General features: G+C 36.9%; 1 protein-coding gene and 1 non-coding gene across 6 annotated transcripts in view; one reads left to right on the plus strand and one right to left on the minus strand.

Moving 5' to 3' along the window:
- Plcl1 (phospholipase C like 1 (inactive)) overlaps nt 1–26,994 on the plus strand; it is a 334,782-nt gene that overhangs the window by 286,920 nt on the left and 20,868 nt on the right. For 2 of the 5 annotated variants that reach the window (XM_078017799.1, XM_005324334.5), the window contains 2 exons: nt 8,167–8,242; nt 10,462–10,571. In XM_078017799.1, coding sequence (XP_077873925.1) covers nt 8,167–8,242; nt 10,462–10,571 — 186 coding nt within the window. Of the gene's footprint in view, nt 1–8,166; nt 8,243–10,461; nt 10,572–12,131; nt 12,503–26,994 lie in introns of those variants that run through there. The other 3 variants (XM_078017800.1, XR_013424222.1, XM_078017801.1) reach the window with 3 other exon arrangements.
- On the minus strand, nt 12,948–13,054 carry LOC120883881 (U6 spliceosomal RNA). Its single transcript, XR_005726060.1, has one exon. It is a non-coding gene; the product is annotated as a U6 spliceosomal RNA (small nuclear RNA).

Below are 26,994 nucleotides of genomic sequence, written 5' to 3' on the forward strand. Positions count from 1 at the left end.
ATCCTGGGACACTATTAGACTCCTTACTGGAAGAGCTGGAAGAATACTTTTTTTTTAATACAAGTTAGACAATTTAATCCATATCTGAGTAAAAACATTACTGTCTCCCACATACCTCTGCTTAGGACACATTTAACACATAAAGTAATGCCAGTCTTTATCTGGGTAAGACCTCTGTTCTTTTAGATACAGAGCCTGGCAAGGAAATGAGATCCATTAGGAGATATCCATGTGACAGAACCAAAGAGAAGCTCTTTGTGTTACAACAACAGGCAAAAGTGACTGAGAGCTCAGGCTGAGACATCGGATATGCTAATCAGTGCTTCCATAAGTATCAGAGAAATAGAAAGGAAATGAAACTCAAAACAACCATTTTTTTTCCCCTAACAACCCGTTAAATTAATTACTTGGAAGGAAAGTTTGAAATTGTTGTCTTAAATGCAGTTTGGAATTATTGGTACATTTCAGCCATCTGTCTTATTTGTTTTATCTATAATTACTAATAATTGAAAGTTGACTGTCAAAAATAATTTGAATAAAATGATCCTTCTTAACATAATGCAAGCAGTCATCATAAGGAAAATCAAATGCTCTAGTGAGAAAAGTTCATAAAGCAGTGATTTTAAATTCTGAGAATATTATGAATGAGGTGTTTTAGGGTATAATTTGGTCTTTTTATACTTTTATAACTACTTTTAAAACTTTAGGTTATCCTCTGAGGAATCTCAAAGGGAAGTTCCTTTGTTTTGAAGGTAAAATCACACTGGGCTATCTCTTTATGAAGAGATCTTCTAGACAATGGGAAAAAAGAGAAATTTCTTATACTATGGGGTAACAAATACTTTCTTGAACTATAGGGTTTGTTGTGCATTTTAGTCCTGAATTTATTTTACCTAGAATAAATAATGAAGTTTTAACATTTATCTTATTTTCTAATACTTTAGTATTGTATTTTCTTTTTTAAAATATTTTTATTTATTTATTTGCTTGTATGTGGTGCTGAGAATCGAACCCAGTGCCTCACACATGCTAGGCAAGCACACTACCACTGAGTCACAACCCCAGCCCTAGTATTGTATTTTCTATAGAGATAATCTCATTTGAAGGTGTATGCTTATCTTTCAGTAATCAATTTAAAAGGGAATTAAGGACTCATATTACAGAAAAGTGAAGACAACTTGGGAGAAAAAGAATGGAGAAACTTAGACACAAAAAGAGAGATCAAAATTCAAAAAGGCAATAATAGGTTTGAGAAGTGATCAGTAATAAAATCTTTTGTTGTGCATATATATGTGGGTAGTAGATAGGAAGAAGAAATAAGTATCATGAAAAGTAAACTAGAAAAAAGTGATTACATAAATGAATAGATCTGGAGAAACAGAGGTAAATAATATTGGGTCTTTTTCTACTAGAATTATAGTTTGCTGAGGAAGTGAGGATGTAGAAGATAAAAAAGTAAGTAACATTACAATTCAAGAAAGAAAATAAGGCATCCTATGAATAGATCTTTAAAAAAATAGAATGTTCTTAAAATTTGGAGGTGACAAGGGGAAGGAAGGGGAAATTAGGAAAGCAAGGGAGAAAGGGGCACTGAAGAAAGCTTTCAAATCTGGTGGATTTTGACCAGGGGACATGTCTAGGGAAGTCTTCCCTTATAGAAAGAAATGTGTAGAAAGAGCAACCAGTAGGGTGCATTTAAGGAAGTATGATTCATCAGGCAACTGGGACTTAGGGGAATTGGGAAACCATAGTGGGAAGGCTATTGAGGCAAATAGGCCTGGAGCACTGAGAGATGCAAACTCTGGAATGGAAAAATTTTACTTGTCAATAAACAAGGCAGAAAATGATAAAACCAAGAATTAACTGGCACTGTGCTTTTGTAAGATGATTATCTGGAAATGGTATTTAGGAAGGAATGAGGTGGGAAGGACCAGAACCTGACAGTGGCTGAGCAGGCATTTAAACTGATCTTTGCATGCTGCAAAGGGAGTTTTTTTGAGAATTTGGAAATAGGAGATATTTGGCGGGGGTCCTGTAGGGGTAGGGGGAAGGAAAAATGAAATGGAACAGAAAAAATATTTTTAAAGGTGGCATTTGGCTACCTCTAGAAGGATAACTAGAATTTGAAAGGTAGAGACCTAAAGGTAGACCAGGAGTAGGAGTAAGGGCTTGAGTTGGGAGTGTGTGTTATAGGGAGGAAGGAAGCACAGGGTTGGAGGTGGTTCCATGAGCAAGACTTGGTGATTGACAGCCGTGGGGACTCACCTGTAGGAAAGATGCTGGCTGAGAGGATGTTTAGATGTGAGTCTAGGGAACTAGATAAGAGAGGACACTGGCAGGGCTCACAATTATATGTCTAGTAGCTTAGACAGCTTCAGGGTTTTGTTCAAGTACCATATCAAGCTCCCAGTAAATAGCATACTCAAAAAGAATGATTAAAAGACTCAGATGGACTGTTTTTATAACAGTTGGGCCAGAACAGGGAATCAGCATTGGTGAACACCCAAGGGTTAGCAGGTGGTGAGCTGTCATCCCCAGGACTAAAAGGGGCTAGGTGGGTAACCTAACCGTTACTGGCCCTCAGATGTCTGCACCTGTGCCTGTCAGGAGCTGAGGCCTTGCAGAGAGGAAGTTCTCAAACCACAGCCCAGCAAGGAGCCACGGAGCAAGTCACTTTCCTGTACCCACTCTACTCCTGCCTTCTGCCCTTGATTCCTTGTTGGTGGTTCCACTGACTAATTGCCAATGGAAGCCTGTTTGAGGCCACCCATAAAGAACAACCTCCTCAAGACGGAGCACAATTGAGAGTGGATTTGGAGGGGGCAGGCAGAGCACTCAGCACAGCCAGCTTTTCAGTAAAAATATATTAAGAATATACTTACTCATAAACTATATGTATATACTAAAACACTGATATATACAAAATAAAACCCATCAAGTAGAAACTGCCGTGGTATTTTTAAGTGTTTTCACTTACTTATAAGGAATACAAATCTCTGTGCTCCTCCAATGTGTTGGAACATATCAGATCTGAGATCTGATCACACTCACTGTTCTTACCTCACACGGTGGCTGAGGAAGAAGTCATGGTGGGTGTAGTGTAAGATGTCATTTGCACTTGTGTTGTTAACCTCCCTTTGTTTTCAAGCACCCACATTGGAAAGGCTTAGTTTTTTTCAGAACGAGATAATGTCAGTGGTACTTGCTTTCCGGGCTGTAAGTTGGGGTACTCTAAAAGAAGCTAATATGAGTTCTGCTGTCAGCCCGTCTCCAGTGTGCAATTACCTTCTTTTCTCATTATGCCTCACTGGCCATATTAGAAACACATGGCCATGATTCAGCAAGGTGGCCAGGATTAATCTGCAAAGCTTCATTTCTTTTTAATTTTTACAGATAAAATAAATGTGAATGAAAGTCCTCATTGTCTCATCACACACCCCAGTGAACCATGTTGTGTCCTCCCATTTTCTGCCCCAGGATAAAAACACCTCCCTGCCTTGGAAACCAATGTGGTAGAACATTGGAATCTAGGGATACAGGCCAGGGTTGGAGAAATAGGCTTTAAAATGTCATGATGCACGAGTGCAGAATATTTTTTTTTAATTTTTTTTTGTATTTGCTCTTTTTTGTTATATATGACAGTAGAATGTATTTTGATGTATAACACATATATGGAGTATAACATCCTATTCGTGTGCTTGTACAGGATATGGAGTTACACGGTCATGTATTCATATATGAACATAGGAAAGTCATGTCCGATTCATTCTGCTGTCTTTCCCATTCCTTCTCCTTTCCCCCACTCCCCCTGTCTAGTTCAGTGAACCTCCACTCCTCCCTCCCCCCATTGTAAATCAGCATCTGCATATCACAGAGAACATTTGGCCCAATCCCCCCCAAAAAATCCCGTTTTTTTGGGATTGGGCTTGTTGGGGTGCAGAATATTTGATAGCTCTAGGAATGGATGAAATCATAGCAGAGAAGGGAAAGAGTAGAGAACTGAGGCCTGGTGGCTTGGAGGATTCCTCTACGTGTGGATATAAATAGGAAACAATACAGGAGACGGAGAAAGAGCAAAACAGTAAAAGAATTAGGGTCATAGAATTCCAGAAGGAAGAGTGGTCAGATGTTTTAACTGCTGCGCTGGAGAGAACGAGGACTGAGAATTGGCCAGCGAGCAACTGCTGATGAGACCAGGTTGAACTCTAAGAGTATTAGAGGAGCGCTGCGTGAAGTCAAGCAATGATCCTGAGCTAATTTCTTAAGGAGGAGAGACCAGAACAATCACTTAAGGTGGATAAAAATTCTGCTATTGTTTGCCATCTTAAAAGTAAGAGATAATGTATTGAGAAGGCAAGAAGCAAGGGGAGAAATTGTAGATGAAAGAGAGAGAGAATCACTTAGAATGGGATTCCAGGAGAAGCAAGGGAGGTGGGATTGAAAGACTAGATAGTAGAGTTGGCTGTGGTAAAGAACTAACCTCCTTCTCCTGTTGGTACCAAGAAGCTGTGGCCTTTGGGGATGCAGGAAGTGTATTCCTTTTGTAGTTAACAGCAAGGAGATACTTAGTTAAATACTGCAAAGAAAACAAACTGGTCACCAATCAGTAGGTAAAGGGCTTTTTACTAGAGAATGGTGTCATGTTTTCTCTTCTGAGAGAAAAACCAAAAGAAATGAATATAAGCTTAGTCAATATGTTATCCAAGGAAATCACCAATTATTCTTTTAAAGATTTTTTAAAGACAGATTTGAGTCTGATTGAAATGAATTGGTTATGTGTATGTCCTCGTATTTGTTCCAAAGGGCTGGACTATGTGTCTTTGGAATTCCACATTTCAGATTCAAAAGGCTGCTTGTGTGGTGTGTGCAAGTCTGTGCACCCTCAAGGGGGCATGGCCAGGCCAGGCAAAATCCAAAGGTGGCATTTTAAAATAAAAATAGTTTGGATGCCAGGAAACTGGGATTTTTTAAAATTCTAATTTGTTATATATGACAAAAAAAAGCATTACAATTCATATTACACATATAGAGCTTAATTTTTCATATCTCTGGTTGTTCACAAAGTAGAGTCACATTATTCATGTCTTCATTCATGTACTTAGGGTAATGATGTCCATCTCATTCCACCATTTCTATCCCTATGCCCCACCCTCTGTCCCCTTTGCCCTATCTAAAGTTTCTACATTACTCCCATGCTCCCCCAACCCTATTATGAATTAGCATCTTTATATCAGAGAAAATATTCGGCATTTGGTTTTTTGGGATTGGCTTACTTCACTTAGCATTATATTCTCCAGCTCCATCCATTTACCTGCAAATGCCATGATTTTATTCTCTTTTAATGCTGAGTAATATTCCATTGTGTGTTCATTCATATATATAATATCACATTTTCTTTATCCATTCATCTACTGAAGGGCATCTAGGTGGGTTCCACAGTTTAGCTATTGTGAATTGCGCTGCTATGAACACTGATGTGGCTGTGTCTGTAGTATGCTGTTTTAAGTCCTTTGAGTATAGACCGAGGAGTGGGATAAAGCTGGGTCAAATGGTGATTTCATTCATAATTTTCCAAGGAATCTCCATACTGCTTTCCATATTGGCTACCGCAATTTGCAGTCCCACCAGCAGTGAATGAATGTGCCTTTCCCCCCACATCCTCATCAACACTTATTGTTTTTATTTTTAATAACTGCCATTCTGAATAAAGTGAGATGAAATCTTAGTTTTGATTTGCATTTCTTTAATTGCTGGAGATATGAAGTTTTTTCCATATATTTGTTGATTGATTGTATATCATCTTCTGAGAAGTTTCTGTTCAGTTCCTTGGTCTATTTATTGATTGGGTTATCTATTTATTTTTTTTTATTTATTTGGTGTTAAGATTTTTGAGTTCTTTATATATCCTAGAGATTAGTGCTCTATCTGATGTGTGTGGTAAACTATACTACAGAGCAATAGTAACAAAACAGCATGGTATTGGCACCAAAATAGACTTATAGACCAATGATACAGAATAGAGGACACAGAGACAAATCCACATAATTACAGTTATCTTATATTAGACAAAGGTGCCAAAAACATAAATTGGAGAAATGATAGCCTCTTCAACAAATGGTGCTGGGAAAACTGGAATTCCATTTGCAATAAAGTGAATAAACCCATATCTCTCACCATTCACAAAACTCAACTCAAAGTAGATCAAGGACCTAGGAATTAAATCAGTGACAGTGTGCATAATAGAAGAAAAATTAGGTCCAAATCTCCATCATGTTGGATTAGGCCCTGACTTCCTTAATAAGACTCCTATAATCCTGAGGAGAAATGCCAGGCTTGTAAAAATAAAAGAGATTCTTTTTTTTTTTTTTTTTAGAAAAGACTTCTATAGTGCAAGAATTAAAATCAAGTCTCAATAAGTGGGATGGATTCAAACTAAAAAGCTTCTTCTCAGCAAAAGAAACAATCAGTGAGGTGAATAGAGGAAGCTGGGATTCTAATTCCAGCTTCAGCACTAATTAATTCTATTTATCTTGACATGACTTTTAACCTTAGTTTCTTTTCTGTAAAACACAGGAAGTAATTATAATTTTTAAGAGTCCTTTATCCTTAAAATCCAGATTTTTAAAATGTATAATTGTGATAGGTTTCTGTTAGTATAACAAAAACTTGAGACAATCACGGTTTTAAAGATTCCAGTCCATTATTAGGTGGGCCCAATGCTTTCAGGCCTCTGGAGGGGGTGCATGAAAGGAATAAAACCTACGTTGACTCTAGGGATAAAGCCTTTAACACACGGTTTTCTGAGAGACATTTTAGACCCAAACTATGGCAGCAATATATTTGATTTATGTAAACTTACAGAATTTTTCTGTTTCTTATTAATATTTCTCTTGTGTGAATTTCCCGAAAACCTTTGTCGGCTACTTAGCAAATCTAAACATCTGATAACTTCTAAAAATAAAAATCTATTCACATGTGTTCCATGTGTAGATGTTGAAAAAAAAATTGAATCAGATTGACTTCATATTAAATTTTCCTCTGTCCTTAAATTCCTTTCATTTAGAAGCCACAATAACTCAGGCTACTCTTGACCATTTGATAAATTGTTGTTCACAAGTGTCCTACTTTCTCTTGGGAGCTGAAAGAATTAATGCAGTTTAAAAGTTTTGCACAGTCTAGACCTTTACTGGTATCTAGCTTTACAGTGTTCATAGTCAAACAAGTCATTGTTTTTGGCAGAGAATACAAGTAATATGACTCATGGAATTTTGTTTGTTTGCATTGTTTCTCATAATCTTATATTCATTCATTTAAATAGACTTTATCTGTTGGATTGTGAATTTCATGGAGGTAGAAACATATATCTTTTGCTCCTTAGTGCACTGTACCCCCTGAGCCCACCATGGCTGCTCAATAAATATTTGTTAAATGGATATATGATATGATTTTGCTTCTCATCTTCATACACAGATTCTTCTGTTCTTTGCTAGCAGAACAGTTGTTTATTTTCCCTATACCAAGAGGTATTTATTATATAAAATGCCTTAGACATGTTGCTTTCTAACCCAAAATAGAGGGCAAAGACAACCATTTCAGTGTTATTGTCTACAAGCTCTATTGAGCTCCTCACTCTGAAATCTGACCCATTCCTCATTCTTACTACAGAATGGCACTAGCGAGAGAACCAGAACTCCCTTCTTTGGGCAATCCAAATCTAAGTTGGCAGCTTCAATAATGCATCCTGAAGTCCTATAGTTTATCACTAGGTGATTCTGTATTTTGGTTCTTGTGCTATTGTCTCAATACCACTTGCCTTGATGTTGTAGTAACCTTTGAGGTAAGCCAGTGGTATCAGAGACATTCATAATATGACCTGGTACTTAAAGAATGTATATGCATTTATTCAACAATCACTTACTTAGCACTCCCTGTGTGCTTGGCAGTTATACAACTGGATCAATTGTAAGAAGGGTGACTACAGCTTCAAAATTAGAATGGACAGGGGCTAGGACAGAAATTTTCCTTCTTTCTCCCATCTCTTGTGGTTGAAGTCATGTCCCTGTTACTGGATGTTATCTCACAGGTGTCTCGGTATGTCACCTTCTCAATGAACCAGTTTAAGGATTTCTGACAACCATTTTTTTGTTGTTGTCTATTTTGTGACAGATGATTCAAGAGAGCCGGTTTCTCATAGAAATGGCAGACACAGTCCATGAAAAGATTGTACAGTGTCAGAAAGCAGGTAATTTTTTTTATATTTGGTTTAAGCACCATAATGATAATTCTTTGCAGAATTTTTTAAAAAGTTTCTGTCCTTCCTCTTAAAATTTAAATATTTTATGTCATTGTTTAATTACAAGTTACATTTAAGTTTTTGTTTACTACAGAAGAAATCTGGATGGTTGTATTTGTGTGTTTGGGGGTGGTGGTGTCTGAAAATATCTAGAGACAAGGGTTTCTAAGTCTACTTTTGTGATTTGGAAGTCTAATAAAATCTATTACTAGTGGTATGGGAGGTAGGGTTCAATGAGACCCCTTCAAGCCTACTTTATTTTTATGATTTGATTCACTCTATTAATCTTCTAGGGCATTTGCCCCATTTCCCAGTCCTCATTTTAGACTTGTTTTTTTTTTTCTTTAGGGATGGGAGGGGTCACACGTCTGTGAGCATACACCTCTATTTATGTTCGTCTTCATCCACACTCCTTTGCTTTTATTTCTTGGATCCATGTGCTCCTCTCACCACAGACACAATAATGGTTATGGTAAAGAAATTGACAACAGAGACAGTTGCTTTATAAATATGCATATGATATGCTAAGCACATACATTATCTTACTTAGTCCTCTTAACTCTTCAATGTAGTCCTCATCTCCAACTTACAGATGAGGCACCTGAGATTCTGGGAGACTGAGTGAATGATCCAAGATCTTATATCAACGTGGTGGGGCTGACCTTTAAAAATGGTTCTCTTCACTGACGGACCAGCAGGCTAAGATGTTTCAGTTGACAGTAAATGCAAAAACAGTATCCAATACTTATATGATGCCAATACTCTCTAAGAGCTATTTATGTATTGACCTATTTATCTTCACCACAATCCCTGAGATAAACCCTCTTGCCACTGTCTCACCAGTGAAGAAATTGAAGCCCAATGAGTTTCAGGAACTTGCTCAGACCCACACAGTCAGTAAGTGGAGCCAGAATGTCAGCCCTGACTCCATGTTCATGCTCTTTGTTAAGACATATATTTGTGATATCAGCACATAGATATTCAGGCTACGTTAATAAAAGTATGTAGAACCAGAAGAATGATGGAAAATCCCTACCCAGTGTGGGCTCTTCAAGTCTATTCTGAGTACAGTGTCCACTGCTGGATACAGGATTGTGTACACTGTTCAATTCTGGGAAGCCAGGCAGTGCAGTGGTTCTGCTTGGATGCTGTCCTTAAAAAGGAGCCATAAGTGAGCTGAAATGTGTTAGAACACATTCTTTTGAGGACAGAATTCAAGATTCCCTCTGCCTGCCAACATTTCTTCAAGTATCTAAAGAGCTGCACTATATGGAAAGAGATTAGAAATTGTTGGTCTGGGTTTAGCTATCACTGAGGAGTTCCAGGGAAGAAGATTTTGGCTCAGTCAATATCAGGCCCAGGTCTCTAAAGATGGAACAAGTTGTCTATGAGAGAATGTGATTCCCATCCCTGATGTGCTAAGACAAAACCTATAGAAACAGATGATGGTGATGTTTTACATAGTATTCAATTTTTTATGTTAATTGACTTGGATTATTAAAATGAAGTTAAACTGGTAAAACAATTTTGTTTTTTAAAATTAGTACTAAAAAATTAAAAAATTAATAAAATCAATAAAAATTAGTATTAAGCCAATATTTACTAATAATACTTTAATCAGTTACGCTAATTTTACCAGAATGGAATTCAAATTTGAGCAAATGGTAGAACTGAAATACTTTAAGGCTATTCCCAAATCTGAAACACTTGGGTGATTCCAGGAATGCTATTTTTAATAATATCTTTTTAGTTTTAGTTGATATTAATTTACTAATTACTGATTATTATCCACATGGGTCCCAGGGCCTGCTTTGAAGCCACAGGGCTGACTTATAAAGAAAAGGAAGGTAGAGGCCCCTCACATATAGCTGTACATCACACCCTTCCACACAGAGGCCCTCCACAAAATGAATGGAACCTGTTGGAAGAATTTCTGATGTCTTCATCAATGGTTCCTGGCTGTTTGAAATGTAATTTAGCCTGTATTGATTATTGATAGTCCCCTGCCCCATGGATGGTCATTTGGTGGGAGAATTCAGTTTAGAGATTTAGAAATTCTGAGAGGACAGAGATGTGAAATTATATTTTACTGATAATATTTTTTATGCTAAGATGCTCATTTTTTTCTGAATTTGCACTATTATTTCCTATCCACTCTTTTTTCAAAGGGATGGAGTTCCATGAAGAACTTCATAACCTGGGGGCAAAGGAAGGACTGAAAGGAAGAAAACTCAACAAGGCCACTGAGAGCTTTGCTTGGAACATCACGGTACTAAAGGTAGATGAAACACCCTGCTGCCTACTTTGCCTTTATTTCCCTTCTCCTCTCTGCAAGGTGGAGAGATGCATCAGTGGTTAAACATGGTGATTTGCATTGTAAAGTAATGTGTGGCCTGATGGTCAAGTTCATGCTCTAAGTCATATAGAGATGCATCCTGAGATGGATCTGCTTTTTGCCTTAATAGGGCAATGAGATAGAGGACAGCATGTGTGTGAAACCTAATTCCTTGCCTGGTGATGGTGGTGATAGTGTGTGTGTGTGTGCTTGTGTGTGTGTGTGTGTGTGTGTGTGTGTTTACTCAAATACTTCTGTTCAAGTCAATATGGTTGTTCTTGTTTGTGGAAAGAATAATGCCAAGTGCTGGGAGGATTCCAACAAAAGTGATTTGGAAGAGACTGGCACTGCAGAATATCTGTAGCCATTCAGGATTTTTATTCTAAGGACAATTCCTATAAATACATTTTTTTCAAGTAGTTTTGAGATAGTTTCTTGAGATTACAATTTGTTCTTTCCTGCAAATTAATTTCAGAATTTTTAAGTTAAGATAGCACTTTTTATGTTTTCTTACATGAAAAGAGAAACAATTTAGGTAGTCAGAATTATGTATCCTTGGGGCTGGGGATGTGGCTCAAGCGATAGCGCGCTCGCCTGGCATGCGTGCGGCCCAGGTTCAATCCTCAGCACCACATACCAACAAAGATGTTGTGTCCGCCGAGAACTAAAAAATAAATATTAAAAATTCTCTCTCACTCTCTTTAAAAAAAAAAAAAAAGATTATGTATCCTTGGCAAAGTGATGGGAGAGAAACAACCACAAACAAAATAATTGCTGACATGTAAAGAACACTTGTTATGTGTCAAGTGCTATTTTATGAGATTAATATGAATTAAAAGTTTAATACAACAATGCCTTATTCTTGTTATTCTCATTTTACAGGTAAGAAAATGGAGGTATTGAAAGGTCATATATATTACCCAAAGTCATTCAGCTAGTAAATGATGGAGCTGGGTTTTAAACTTAGGCAGTCTGGCTTCAGATTATATATGGGCATAAATTACAAATCTCCTATATCATATGTATATATATACATGTCTCTTAAAAATTAAGATCACGTGTATTTGTTAAACTCCTGCTGTGTTCTAGTCTCTATGGTAGGCACTTGGGATATATGGAGAACAGAAGAGGTGCAGACTCTGACCTCATGAAGTTAGCAGTCTCAAGGCCTGGGGAAAGATAGGCATTATTTGCTCAAGGGGAAGGGATGAGCTAGGGCTTTAGTATGAAAAGAGCAGCTTAGTATGACCCTAGAGTATTACATGGCAACGTGAATCTGATACAGAAAACTTTCTGTTCAGCAGATATTTATTTGGGCTTTTTAATGAACCAATCACTAAGAAATGTATTAGGGATATAAGTGTGAAGAATATTACTCAGGCCTTCAGGACTAGCATGCAAGGGTAGAAAGAATAGTAATGGCCATTAACTAATCAGCACTTACTAAGTGGCCAGAATTCAAGGCCAGGCACTTTATATACATTTCCCTTTTCTTCCTTGCAGCATGGTGTGACCTTGCAGCATGGTGTGACCTTGCAGCAATGCATGCTGACCCTGATATGACCCTCCTCATCTCACAAAGGAGAACATTGAGGCTTAGGGAAATTTAAGCTTCTTGCTTGGAGTTGCACAGTTAGTAAATGGCAGAGCTGAGATTTGTAACTCATGCCCATGGTTACAGCCACAACCCTGTGGCTACCCTCTAAAAGAATGCACTTGTCTATACAGTTAGTACAGAGGTAAGTACAGGTTCTGAGTGTGGATTCCTTGATGCAATGAGACTTTAGGCAAGGGGTGTGCTCTCTCCGAACATGGCAAAAGTATCTATATTCTGGATTGTATGAGAAAATAAATGAGATGACACACACAAAAAATCTAAGTCATAGCGCACAGAACTAGACAGTATATATATATATATATATATATATATATATATATATATATATATATATATATATATTTGCTGTTACCTTTTGTTTTTCTGGTAAGGAAGATGATTGCGGGAATAAGATTTTTGTTGTCATGATTGTTTCTTTCTTAACTTCTGACTTAATCCCATTTAGTGTTTTCTGAGGTTTGTATGTGTGTTTGGTTTAGTGATAGGAGCTGATTGCTTGATGTGGCTGAGCAAATGCTGTAAAAATCATTCTAAGATCTTTTTCTAAAAAAATCTGTTATTGTAGCTCATAAGCTAGCTAGCTGCTGGTTTATCAGTTTGAGCATGAGAAACTTAAGCAAAAGTAGTGGACTTTTCCAAACTTTGAAAATTTCATTGGAGATATATATATATATATATATATATATATATATATATATATATATTTAATGGAATGCTTCACAAATTTGCGTGTCATCCTTGCTCAGGGGCCATGCTAATCTTCTCCGTATCATTCCAATTTTAGTATATGTGCTGCCAAAGCAAGCACTGGAAATATTTCAATACCTCCCCTACCATTGAATTCAGTGAGCCTGTTTAATCAGGTATCCTTTCGCTAAGAGCGGGACAAATGACTTCCTCAGAATTTGAATTATTAGCTAAGAGAAAGGAGATTGGGCTTTGCTGGAGACTTTATTCTGGTGATGCTGCTCTGAGGAGACAGCTTCCTCTGCAAAACTCTTCCTTTGCTACTTCTATCTACATCTGGAGTACTTACTCGGCTCCTGCTTAGTTCTGCAGCCTTGCTACTGACTTTCAGAGCTCCTCAAAGTCTTTTAATAAATCCCCCCATCCCTTGGTCTTTTTAAATTTTCTACAATTGACTTACTGGGTTTAATTAGTTAAATTAGGAATAACCATCCTGATTATTCACCAAATTAGGACATGCATAAATTAGGGAGACATGGCAGATCTTACCTACAAAATTCCTCATTGTCCACTGTGAAAGTTTTCTCATTCATGATTAGGACAAATATTCTCCACTATCTAGTAGAAAGGAAGGGTAATTTATCAATGCTAGTTAATTTGTGAGTTCATGTTTCTAAAAATATATAATTCTAGTGTAATTTCCAACAAGTAAGGGAAGAGCTAGAAAAACAAGAAATATGCCCTCAGTGAAATGTGTGTTGGCAGCATAGAGAGGTAGAAACAGGCACTGGCTTGAGAGCAAATAGAACTGAGACTAAAAAATAAATTCTTAAGCTTATGTTTTCTGTAGTTCAGTATTATAGTAATATAATGTCATGCAATGATTAGAAAGATGTAGAAAAATTTGCAGAAAGAAAAATAAATCACTATACAATGTAATGAATAAATTATAATTACGGTGTTCAAATTTTCCTAGGGATTAGTTCTTAGAACCTAGCAAAGAGGCTGAAATCAAGATGACCCTGAAAGCTCTTATACATGTTTTTAAAAATTTATAACTAGCACCACACATGAGTACAGAATAGAGATTTGCTTAGCAGATCTTTTTCATTTCCCTACACTTTTGCCATACATCTATATCCAACTGTAACTCCTTTTCTTTCTTTTTTACAAAACTGAACTCTGTAAATAGCTTCCATGTCCACTTGGGATGATATGATGAAGCTCTCAATGACTGAATCCTCAGTACCTTTCCATGTAATCACTGGACTAAGATAATTCTTCCCCTTTTCACCCCCACACGGTAACAGTCCTTTCTGTCTTTTCTCTTTGTTGTCCTTCAGGTAGAAGTTTTGTGTTTTTGTCTCTTTGTGCTACTATAACAAAATACCTGAGATTAGGTGATTTATAAACAGGAATTTATTTCTCATAATTATGGAGGTGGTGAAATCTGCTTCTAGTATGGTACCTTGTCACTGTGTCTTCTGGAGGGGATGAATGCTGTGTCACATGTCAGAAGGGAACAAAAAGACAAAAGCTAGCTAATTCCCTCTACCCTTTTTATAGGATTCTAATTCCATCCATGAAAGTCAAGTCCATATGGCCTAATCACCTCCTAAAGGCCCTACCTCTTAATACAGTTGCATTGGGAATTAAGTTTTGACATGAAATTTGGAGGAGCACAAAGGTTCCAACCATAGCACTTTCATTATGAACATAATATTAAAATATCACAATGGGAAAGTTTCCAGTTTTCTATGTTCCTGTTTGGGGCTTCCAAAAAAGAAATACTATAACTTCACTTACCTAGCCAACACATTATTAAACAGTCAAATTGTTTTTAATTTGGAACCATTTCACTCATGAGAGTGAATCTCTTGCAAAATATATGAATTTATACTATTTTAACGATAAAAACACTATGCTATGAAATAGAATTGATTTAAGGCCTTGGACTCAATCCAGAGTGATCTGACTCTTTAAGTACAAAAAGAACTTCATTTTAAGGTTGTTACAGCAATAAAATTGAAATGAGAAAGAATATGAAAGTAGAATCTGAGTGAGCTTGCCTAATAAGTATTTTTCTAACTTGACCTATTGGCTATTGTAAGAAACTAAATTTCATTATCTTTACATTCTAAAAAAAAATTATGAGGAAATCAATTTTAGAAGGCTGGAGAAGTATCAAGTAGAGGTATCTCAAAGTAATGAAGAAATAAAATTAGCAAGCATTTTATTATAAAGGGAAAACTATAAATAAGTGATCACTGGAGATAAAGAAGAAATAAAAGGACTAAGAAGTGACAACCTTCTGATTCATGAATTTTATTGATCACTAGTTGAATGACATGTAGTAAATAAAAAGTGAATAAAACTATTACTATGTCAATGGCTACTCCTATTAAATATATTGGTATTTTCCTTGGCTGGATTTCCAGCTTATAATTTAATGCATTCCAGTGTGTGCCATAAAACTGGACCACTTTTATAGATTTATGTTCAAAAGATATGACTAATCTTTACCACCCAACTTTTTGACTTTTGTCACTGCATAAGCCTGTCCTCCTACTTGTAACGTAATAGTATTTTGGAATAACAGGGGCTAAACCTTTTCACTTCACTTCCTTGGATACTTGTGTTCCTAACCCAGGCAGATGCACTCACTGAACCCCCAAATTTCAGACTCTAACAGTTCCCCAGAGTTATATAAGGAAATTACATGGATTTCACCATAGTAATGTATTTTTTAACAAAGCTAAAAAGTTCATGTGAAGAATCTGCAATTGTTGAGAGATCAGAGAGGAAAGGAAACAAGATGATGGTCTTTCAGGAAGAGGAGTATGAAGGGAAGAAGCATCTACCCGCTCTGATCGATCAGTGAGGGAGAATGGGCCTACCCTCAACTGAATGGCAAGTGATATTTTAAATCATTCCATTAGATGCTGAGCCAAACTCTTCTGGCAGCCATGGTGACTGGGCCTCCAGGGGCTGCTGTGAGGGTATAATAAATAAGTAACATGTCCAGTGCTGTCCATGTTGTCCTTTGGCAGCTGCTGACTATTAGAGTAGAAGGTAGAGAAAGACTAACTTTCTTCCTTGAGCCAAATCATTCAGTAAAAAACAGCTATTTGTAAAGCCCAGTGACAACAATGAATTAATAATAAACTATTCTTAATATTGATATTACTATCAATTCTTGAGAAACATAAAACAAAGTGGTTAAGAGTATAGACTCTGTCTAGACACTTTGTAGCATGTGGCCTCGGGAAAATTTTTTTGTCTCTATGCCTCTGGATCAATAGGGATATGACAGATTGTGTTGGGGTAGCAAAACTCTGAAGATCTCAGTGTCTTAAAACAATGACTGACTTCTTGCTTGTATTACATGTCTGTCACAGGCCAGTGAGGGACACTCAGGAATCCAGGATAATGAACACTCTGTCATGACTAATGTTTCTCTACCTCAGAGGAAGAGATAGTACTTAACTAGTTCTATCTACTTAGAAGTCACATTTTTCTTTGTGAATGAAGAAATTATTTCCTTTTTTATTGACCCATCTCCTGTGAGCTCTGCTAACATGAATCTGCTCCCCTGGGCCTGATCACCCCTGAGTGAATGGATATAATCGAGCCCTTGGAAAGATACCACTGAAACAACAAAGATTCCACAGCAGAGGGCCAGACTCTGGACCCCTGATAATCCAGCCAGCCTCCTCTTGTTTCTCTTGGACAACTTTGCTGTTCACCGGCTTTTAGTCCAGATGTTGCCAGCCACCACTTCCTCATGAAATGGAGAAAGTTTAAGGGCTGTACCTCCAGCAAAAGCACAGTGAAGGCCACACTCCCTTTTGTATTCCTTCCTGTGCCCACTCCTCCACAGCCACAGTCCTGCTACTCAGACCCCCAATGTGTCCTTTATCAACCGAGCTCTTGGAACAGAGTTCTGGAGTCTTCTTTCTTTGAATAAGGAACATGAGCAGATTTAGAAATAAGAGGTGAAGTAAATTCCTCAGCTTCCCCGAAAAAGTCTCGCAGGAAGAAAGGAGCTTCCTCGGGGCGCAGTTGAAGAGTCCTTGATCATCATCCTTGAGAGGTGAACATTCGCAAGGTTTAAGCAAAACTTGAAAAGTCCAAAGAACACACTTTCTAAGAACACATAAAAAATAAAATCTAGGGTTATAAACTCCCTTCTGTTTTATTTTAGAATTATCTAAGAGTTTAGTCACAAAGGAAATTGAACAATGTATTCCATTGGGTTATGAGTCTAGAAATCTGCAACTAAGTGTATGTAATAAAATCTTTTAAAACTCTCTTGTCTTCTGTGGAGTTAGGATATCTTAACTAAAAATGAGATCAGACTTTGTGATCGCTAGAGTCCGTACAGCTCTGCACATTTTATGTTTAAGTGAAATATATTATTTTCATTAAACTATTTTCTGTAACTTGACTACATTCTCTTGCTTAAATAAAATACATGGGTCCTTTTGTACTAAACTTATCAATAGTGTGAATCTCTCTCTCTACTTTCAGATCCTCACACCACCTTTGATAGATTTTTTTTTAACCCATGGCAAGATAAGACCCTAATTATACCCAGTGTCAACTCTTTCTGCAGTCTTCCATTATAATCCCTCCCATTGCTATCTTCTTCTTTTCAGACTGCTCTTTGCAAATGGAATGATCTACACTTGCCATCCTGTTGGGAATTTTGGCAAACAAAATGATCTTTTTTGCATTCATTCTGCAAGGGTCTCCTGCACCAAGAATACTCACATAACATGTAGAAGTTCTGATAATTAAAGTCAATTTGCAATTCAAAGAAGGTCTACCCTGGAAATATAGATTACAGTCTGCTAAATTCCATAAGTTAAATACTCTGCAGTAAAAAAGCAAATTATACAGAAAAGACCACATAAGTAAATGCTATTGCAGACAATACTTGTCTGTTCACCTAACTAGCCAGCTAGCTGTGTATTTACTTGCTCAAAATTTACCTACCAACCTAAAGAGTTTCTAATATTGTTAGAATAGTAGCCCCCTAGTAGCTAGTGAAAGGAATGTTGCATATTGATCTAGTCTGTATCTCCTGTAGGCTATACTGATTTTTAAATTTTAATTTTAAATAAAATTTTAAAAAAATGCCTTTCATAAAAACAACGTTGGAATTTTGGCAAACAGTTTTATTATCTGTCATACTGGAAATGTCTGGTGAATGCAACTGGGAGGGAAAAATAACAATGAGGCCAAAACTGAATGTTTGATTCTAGGGGCAGCTGGTTTTGACTCACTCAACCCAGAAAGTTCTAGACTCACCAGTGATCTTAGCCAGCTGCCTTATGATGCAAATCCTTGATCACCAGGAAGAAAGTGGTGACAGGAGAGAATGGATGGATCACTTTTAAAAAAACAACTTGAAGCTCATATTCAATGAGTTGGGACTGTTATTTTTAAGACCAAAGAAAAAATTACTAGGACTTATAAAGTGATCAGTATTCATTTGATATATTTATCCTGGGACTAGGTGTTTGAAGAGGTACTTCTAGACATGTGTTTAGAACCCTGTTCCTATTTGGCTTGCTAGTACAGAATAAAAGCCTCTCTCCCAATCCAAGTAATTGATTTATTTTCACTTCACTATTTATACATAAGAAGGTAAAAAGCACAAAAGATGCTCCTAGTCTGTAAATTAGCAAAGAATACTTTTAAAATTTTGTTTTATTTTTGGTGGAACCAAGTTCCACACCGTTCAGCAAATATATCTCTAAGTCCCTACTGGGTACAGGCTTTGTGCCTGAGAATGAAATGGTGAATAAAACATGGCCCTCTGGTCTCATGGAACTGACAGTCTTGTGGTAATTATTTATTAATCATACAGTGTGTGTTAAATTTGTCATTGCTATGTGCCTTAAAGGAGAGTCTGCCCAGCACTATGAGAAAGTGCAGTGGGATTTGGAGAGGTCAGGAAGTTCTCGTTAAGCTGAGAACGAATATCTTTAGCTTTTCATAGATGCCAAAATGCTACCTTGTGTATCTTGATCCTTAAGGATGATTCCCAAAACAATCTGGAAATAATGGTTAAAGAGAAAACAAATCAAAATAAAGAAGTGCTGGAACTCTTCAACATGGTCTGGGGAGTTTTAAAATTTCTGCCTTACTCATTTGAGTATCACTCATTAGCACCATAGCTAATTTGTTAAAATAGCCCATCTGGTCCTATTGTTAATTAAAAGTTAATTTAATCACCTATCTTCTAAAAGATAATCTTTGGCAACATTTTACTTGTCAAATTCATTTGATAGCTTATAACTGCAGAGAATAATATTATAAAGTTAGTCTTTGAGAGATATCTGTAATTCAAAGCCAAAAAGATGGAGATAGAGAATGCAAATATTAGTATTAGAAAGATGAATAAATTTTTTGTTTAAAAAAGTATAATTAATGCATCTCTAATAACAAAAAGGTCAATAAGTTGAAAACATTATTTCAAACAGCTCTGGTCACAATATAGGAGATGGAATGTTAATGCTTCTTAGCTATAAGCAGGCTGGCTACGTGGTGTTCAGATTTGTGCTCTGGGTGGCTGCATCCCCAGCTGTGCTGCCCAGGAGCACAGTAGAGATAAAAGCCCGGCTGTTGACATGATTATGGGAGAATACACCACTTCATTTTATGAACTAAATTTAGTGTGTCTCAGAGGTACACTTTTTTTTTCAGATGAAAGCTGCTTTTTATAATGATTCTGAATAATTCAAAAGTGGCAGGATTCTAATGAATAGATGCAACATAGACCAGAGGCCTTGGCTCCAGCTTGTGGGGTTATTGAAGGCCTCACTTTCCTCTTAGGAAAACTTTCTTTACAGAAAAATCTGTCTTTTACACATAGACTCTTAGGCTAAGTGAGTTTCATATTGTAACTTTCAGCTAACTTATTTCTGCAATGATATATATGGAAAGAGAACATTGATAACAAAATTGTTTAATTCTAATCTCACATAACCCGTTTAGGTTTTATACGCATAAGCTCCTCTTCTGACCTTATTATTCAACAGGGAAAAAAATGGGATGCATCTATCTAGTGTCTTTATTCCTCGTTATCCTAAATCTGAGCCAAGTGAAAACCAAATCCAGATTTAGATACGTCTAGAAAGGATTATTGTAATAAAGGGAAAGACACTATTGAAATGGAGGAGAGCTGTGCAGTGTGGGGCTAGAACCCTCCTGTCGCAAGATCCTCAAGCATCTTAAAGGTGAAGCAGAAAGTGTCTTTTTTGTATAGGGAGGGGAAAAGAGGGTTAGGAAGAACTGATTATGAGAGAGAGGGTAGTATGATTCCCCAACTGATCCTCACGTAAGCCCTTTCTTAGGAAATGTCATTAATGAGAAGCTGGGTGCTGGCCCAGATGGAAGGTGAGTCAAATTTCAGTGGCCTCAGGGGAAGAGAGAAGCTTAACTAGAGTCTGGTCAAGTCAAGATAACAGATATTTTGTCCAGATTGTTTAGTGGGTACAGACAGTTCAGGCGATTAGTTATGAAGCAAGGAGGAGAATTTGGAAGGTCTGTGTCTGGCCTTGTCACAGGTAACACAGGAGGATCCCTGAGGCTAAGCCAAGTCCAGTGCAGGAGGGGCCTCTTTGCAGTAAGTTGTTTTCTAGAAAACAAAGGGCTGGTAGGGAGAGGGGATTTCTTAAGTGCCCATTTTCTAGGAACACAGGGCTCTGAGGTAAAGTCTAACATCAACATACATACATGTTTATAAATGGGTAAATATAAAATGTTATGTATGTGCATATGTATATGTATGTGTGTGTATATATACATAAATGTAAATATCTAAATGATGATTTAGGTTAAAAATGATGCAACTAGATGTTACTCTTTTAAAGCCATATAGAAAGATCATAATTGGTGGGAGAAAATTTTCTCTCAATCAAGAAGTGGTTATTTTCCAATTTAATTAGACATCCCTTATTTTAGGGAAATCCAGTGTGCTCAAACACACGTCATGTATGACATTACATATTCATAGTATTAGGTTGGGGAACAAACCTTTCTCTCCCTTGATTTGTCACTCACTTCTTATAAAACAATTTTGATTATTAATCACTTTCCATGTATTATTGCTATCTAAAGCATTTATAGTAAGTGAAGATACTTATTTATCAAAACTGGAATCATTAGGAACTGAATTTTTCCTTTAAGGGAAAATTCATGGCTTTATGAAAAGATTAAATTATATGATTCTTTCAAAACAAAATCCCCTTAGAGTTTTAAAAGTAAATTTAGATTCATTTAAAAATCCACACATAACTGTTTAGAAAGCTGTTTGCATAAGGCAAGAAACATTAGCATCATCATTCTAATCATCATACTAAGGTTTTGACAGAAGGTAACTTCTGGAAGAAAAGACTCCATATCACAGAACCATGACTTAGACTTTAGTCTTAGACTTTTGCATGGTGAGATGATTTTATGGAGAGGTTGCTAAGTTATTAAGTTGGACTCTCAGATACAAAGAGAATAGGTTTCATTTTAACTGAAGAGAATCCTTATGATGTAGTGAAACACGCCAACCCCTCATGATTTGGCTTGTAAATCTGCCAGGATAAAGCTATGTGTTCTAAAGATAGCTAGGAGTGTTTATATAAAAGATACTATTCTCAATGGACTTTTGAGTCAATTGTACTCAGGGATGGAAAGTTCTTAAATTGGTTTGCAGTGTATTCCAGGATAAAAAGATTGCCATCGAAATCTCTTAGAGTTATCCCTCAATCAGCTATGTTTCCCAGCTGTGTGCTACTCGGCAGCTGGCATTATGAATCAACTAAAACAAAAGTGATTTGTGAATCCTTTTGTCTGGGATGTATCACTCTCTTAGGCCAACACGATGTTCCTGATCAATTACAAACAAATCTGATCTCATAAAGTTGAATTTCTTGAGCATGTCTTAAAGTATTCATTTCTCATATACATTTAAAATATATTACTATTATGGTTTGGATTTTAAATGTTCCCTGGAAGCCCATGTGCTAAAAAAAACTTGGTAGTCTGCCCATGGTGCTATGGGTGGTGGACCTCTTAGGAGGTGGGGCCTAATAGAAGGAAGTGAGGTCAATGGAAGCATGTCCTTGAGGGGGATATTGAGACCTTAGCCCCTTTCTCAGCATCCGCCCTCTGCTTCTTGGTCACCTTGATGTGAGTGGCAACCCACCATGCTTCCCTGCCATGATGTACTGTGCTGCCTCAGGCCCAAAGCAATGAGGCCAATGACATGGACTGAAATCTTGGAAATTGTGAGCCAAAAAAAATCTTTCTTTCTTTAAATTGTTTATCTTAGGTATTTTGTCACAGAGACTGAAAACTGACTAATACAACTGCATGCCCTAAAAGGTTAGCCTGAGGTTCAGAAGAAATTCTCACTGCCTTGGGTCAGAAATATGGATCTGGTTCACTGTGATTTTCTGTTTTTTTCCAGATTTAATTGGATTTACCTTTTCTTTTTTTTTCCTTAAAGCAAAAATATGTAGTGAGGGAAAGTTAAGTGTTTTAGAATTACTTATGTCCTCTAATAATACATTATTGAATCAGTAGTTTATTCTTCCAAACTGCTTAGCTGGACATAATTTCAATGTCTGCTGGAACAATACCATAGATACTCAGGAGCAATCTGTTTGCTGGTCAAAACATGATTTGCTGCATACCACTTTCTTATTCTGTTACCTTCTAGGTGGTTCAATGTTCTTATTACACATGTTGCAGGAAACTGGATTTTGCATATTGTGGGCTTGATATCAATCAGGAAACTGATATCTAAGATGCTAAAAATGAAGCCAGCATGTGAATTCTTGGGTATAAAAAAGTATGTGTAAATAGTAATTATGTCCTAATATTAAATCCGAGTGCATGGAACTAAAGATTCTTAACAATGTGTATTGTGTCTCCTCTGAGTCAGCCCATAGTCTTTCCATGTAATCTAAAACCAGAGAGGGGAAAAAACAGCCACTTCCTTCCTGCCCTCCTTTATCTGTAATACATTTTAGCCTGGGAGAGGAAGAATGCCATTGAAAGGAACAATCTCATGTGTATATAGTGTGTGTATGTTATAATATAGGCCTGTTTCTTACATTAAACAACTCATTAGCTGGACATACAACCATGTGTATATAGTGTTTGTATTTTATGACATAGGCCTGTTTCTTATATTAAACAACTCATTCCTTAACCCTATTCATAAGCTTTGTGATGATAAATGTAGACAATGATGCTAGAAGAATGTCATCTTTCTCTAGTTTAATGATCTAAATCATTTTCAGTTGTTACCATGAAAGATTTAAAAATGTAGGAGCAGTATAATTTGTAATCACCATCAGAGTGGAAATTCTATTCCAAATTCTGGAAAACACATTCTTTGCTGTTAAATCACAGTTCTACCCACCAGACTGAATCATTTCTGTCATCCTCTACTTAATAGCCATCACCTTAAAAATCATTGCTTTCATCTCAGGAAATATAATTTTCTTCTAGAGATTGTTGTCAGGTCAGAGGGACAGAGAGAAAACAGTGGAGTGATTTCTGTTGTCCTTACATGTTAGATAGCTGCTCCTGAGAGCATCAATTCCTTTGGCTCCTTGGTTAGGGATACCTAGGAGGAATTTTCACAGAGATCCCTGATCTAAAGCTGGCCTTGAGAATTAATAACATGCCTTTGTGAATTTCATTGAATTTAAACATCAATATGACCAATATTATCTTAGAGCTCTTACACAATTCTTGGTTACACATTACATCAGTGCCATTTCTGTTTTGCAGTTAAAGTTTTATCAATCTGATTCTAAAGTGACCAGAGTTGTGCAGGCTACTGTGTAGGCTGTGCACTGCACAACCGTAGGAGGAACCATTCAGTTGAATCTCTGTCACTGTTACCTTCTGGATTTGTCATATAGCTGCCACAAAGTTGTTAGTCTAAGCATTTTTCTTTGTCTAATCTAAAGTTTTCCATGAAGTTTTGTGTTCCTTTTACTATGGATATTAATTATTGGTAATACAGTGATATTTTCCCCATAAGACTTACTCTTGGGACAAGTCTTTAGTAATTTCTAAAGGATTCGTATGCAGCAGTGTGTCTTCTCATGAACCTGTCATTTATTTGAATATTGAAGCATAGTACCAAGCTTGACAACACAGTGTGTCAGAGGAGGAAGGTTTCAACTAATGCTCAGCTCCATCCTCAGTTTGGCTGAATTTGACAACCAAACACAGTTATTTCAGTTTTGACTCAATAAAAGAAACAGAAGACACTAGGAAAATAATAGCTAATCCTTTTTAGTCTAATATAACCTCCTTGTGAGAGAAATTTAATTAAAACTTTTTTAATCTCTGAAAAAAATGCTTTAAATACACTTAAGAGAATTAAAAGCTTTTTTAATAGCAGACTGAGTAGATTTTGAATGAGAGAAATGATTTGATGTTTGTCCTTTAGCTGTAAAGAAACGTTTCAAGTTTTTGGTCTGGATGGGGGATGCTGTGATGAGGCCTTTAGCGGCCTCTCTCAGGGTCCCATCTCTTGGAAAATGCCAAGCAGTTTTATGATTCCACTCCTTCACAGGTGCTGCTCTTGGCGATTCTGATCTTCTTTCCCTTTTTAGTCACCTGACAAGCTCCTCTGCATCACTCATGTCCAGCATCACTACCTTTGCGGGGTTGCTTGTCCATGTCCTATTATTATTAGAACCCAATAACATCCTTTTTAGTGTAACACCCGTAGCTAATACACAATCTTATTCCTGTGTTCATCACCCTGATGCACTGTAAAATAATGATTTGTTCCTGTATCTTTTTCTCATATAAAATCCAGCTTGTGCAGCCTGGGACTGTGCCTAACCACAGTGCTGAGCTTTAGAGAAGAAAAGAGAGGCTTACAGAAGCTATGAGATTTGCTCAAGAGAACATAACTAATTTGTAAGCAGTGGAGGAGCATATAAACCTTGACCTGTGTGACTCCAGAGTCTGTTCTTAACATCCATGCTCATGGTGTCCAGTGTCACATTTGATGCTTGTGTGCTAAGCCTGTTCTTAACATCCACCAATTTGATACCTATGTGCCATAGGTGGGTATTTCTGCAATTCTTGGCAGCTCCATCTTCTCATGGGGTTGACATTTTACTCTTCTTTTCCTTTTTTTTTCTTAACCTCTGCAGATTTTAATTTTCATTGTTCTATTCTTTTATTCAGTCTCATCTTTTCCTACCAGGGTATTTTGTCTCTGCAGAATACAGGCAAGCTCCCATGTGCACTGGACTGGTCCTTTGGTTTTAGCTCTTTCTGTTTGCAGGCGCAAAGCCTTCTGTTGCTTTGTTTTCCTCTTGTGGCCATCTTTTAACTGTTCACAGGATTATTTTATAGAGTTGCACAGGTTTCTAGATAAGGGCTTTTGTTCCTTCCATTTTCTGCAGTTCATGCAGTGTTCAGGCATGTGTGTAGACACGTGTGTAGCTATTCTGAGCACACATTATATGCAGTTTTTGGTGGCCCCATTCTACATTTTACAACTATAGTGCCCATGTTTAGTTCTCCTTATTACAATAGGAGGAGCACACATTATGTGCTTGACATGTTGAATTGACTTACATGAATAAACCTATAAAATATTAAAAATTGTCCCAGTGTAGCAAAACATTAGATACTGTCGCCTTAGCTCATAAGAGGATTGGAAAAAGATGCTTTTCATTCTTTTAGGGTTTTTGTCTTTTCCATTATGCTTTGGATATCATTAATAATACAAGTGATTGAAACTTACAAATTTTTTTGTATAATCTTTTTTGAAAATCTGGGTAACATTTATCTTTGAGTTCCTTCCTCTCTTTGTGAATTATCACCATCTTTATCACTGTCACTCTTTAAATATTTATCAAAAGTTCATCATGCTATAAATATATGAAAATACTTTGAGAAAATGCCCCTTTTCCTAGAATACATTTAAGTCCCAAACTGGCAAATCTTCTCTCTTCACACTCAGTATACTTTTATAATATTCCTTTCATTTTGAGATCATCATTATTTTTATCCAATAACTTAGGGAATTGTTGAAAAACAAACTTGAGTATACCAGAAAGAGTTGAGACATTTTAAGGGAAATCAGAATATTTAACATAACACTGGGATCAAGATTATCCCTGACTGGAACTGATGCACTTGATTTTCTTTTGGAATATATTTTAAATATAGAATTACTTACTTCAACTATAACAAATATTAATAGCTAGTAGTTATAAAGTGCTCACTCTTTGCAGATGGTATTTCAAGTGCTTTGTACTTAATAAATCAATTCTAAAAGCAACCAGGTGATGAAGATCCTATTAATTTTTCTGTTTTATACATAAGAAAACCGAGGGACGAAAGGTAGGTAGTACCTGACCTTTAACAAGGTCAGCTAGCTAAAGAGTGTGAGGGTCAGGATTGAAACACTGGCAGCCTGGTGTCCTTGTCCATAGCTAGCAAGACTGCACCACCTGTTCCTTGGCTATTCCATACACAGGAATGAAAATCACATTAGCAATGGTAAAGTCATTCTTTGTAATAATAATTAAGCTCCTGAATTTACAAACATGTAAACTTAGAGGGATCAATGTCTATTTCCAGATGGCAGGAAGGGTTTGTTATTCACAGTACAATAGGCAAACTATTCCCCAAACCCTGCACACAGAGGTTTCTGATGTGGTTGAAGGTAGATAATAAGTTAACTTGAGACAGATGGCTGACTCTCATGGGATGGATAGTGTCCCTTCCAGCCCCTGCAAATTCATATGTTGGAGTCTTAACCCTCAGTATCTCAGATTGTGACCATAAAAGACACCAGGGATGTGTGCCCACAGAGGACAGATCATGTGAGGACACAGCAAGAAGGAGACATTTGCAAGTTGAGGAGAGAAGTCTCAGAAAAAAAATCAATCCTGCTTAATACCTTGACAGGTGGCTTCTAGCCTTTAGGATTATGAGAAAATGAATTTCTGTTGCCTAAGCTGCCCCGTTGGTGGCACTTTGCTTTAACAAACCTGGCACATTAAT

The sequence above is a fragment of the Ictidomys tridecemlineatus genome, chromosome 7 (assembly GCF_052094955.1).
Source record: "Ictidomys tridecemlineatus isolate mIctTri1 chromosome 7, mIctTri1.hap1, whole genome shotgun sequence".
Classification (NCBI taxonomy): Eukaryota; Metazoa; Chordata; class Mammalia; order Rodentia; family Sciuridae; genus Ictidomys; species Ictidomys tridecemlineatus.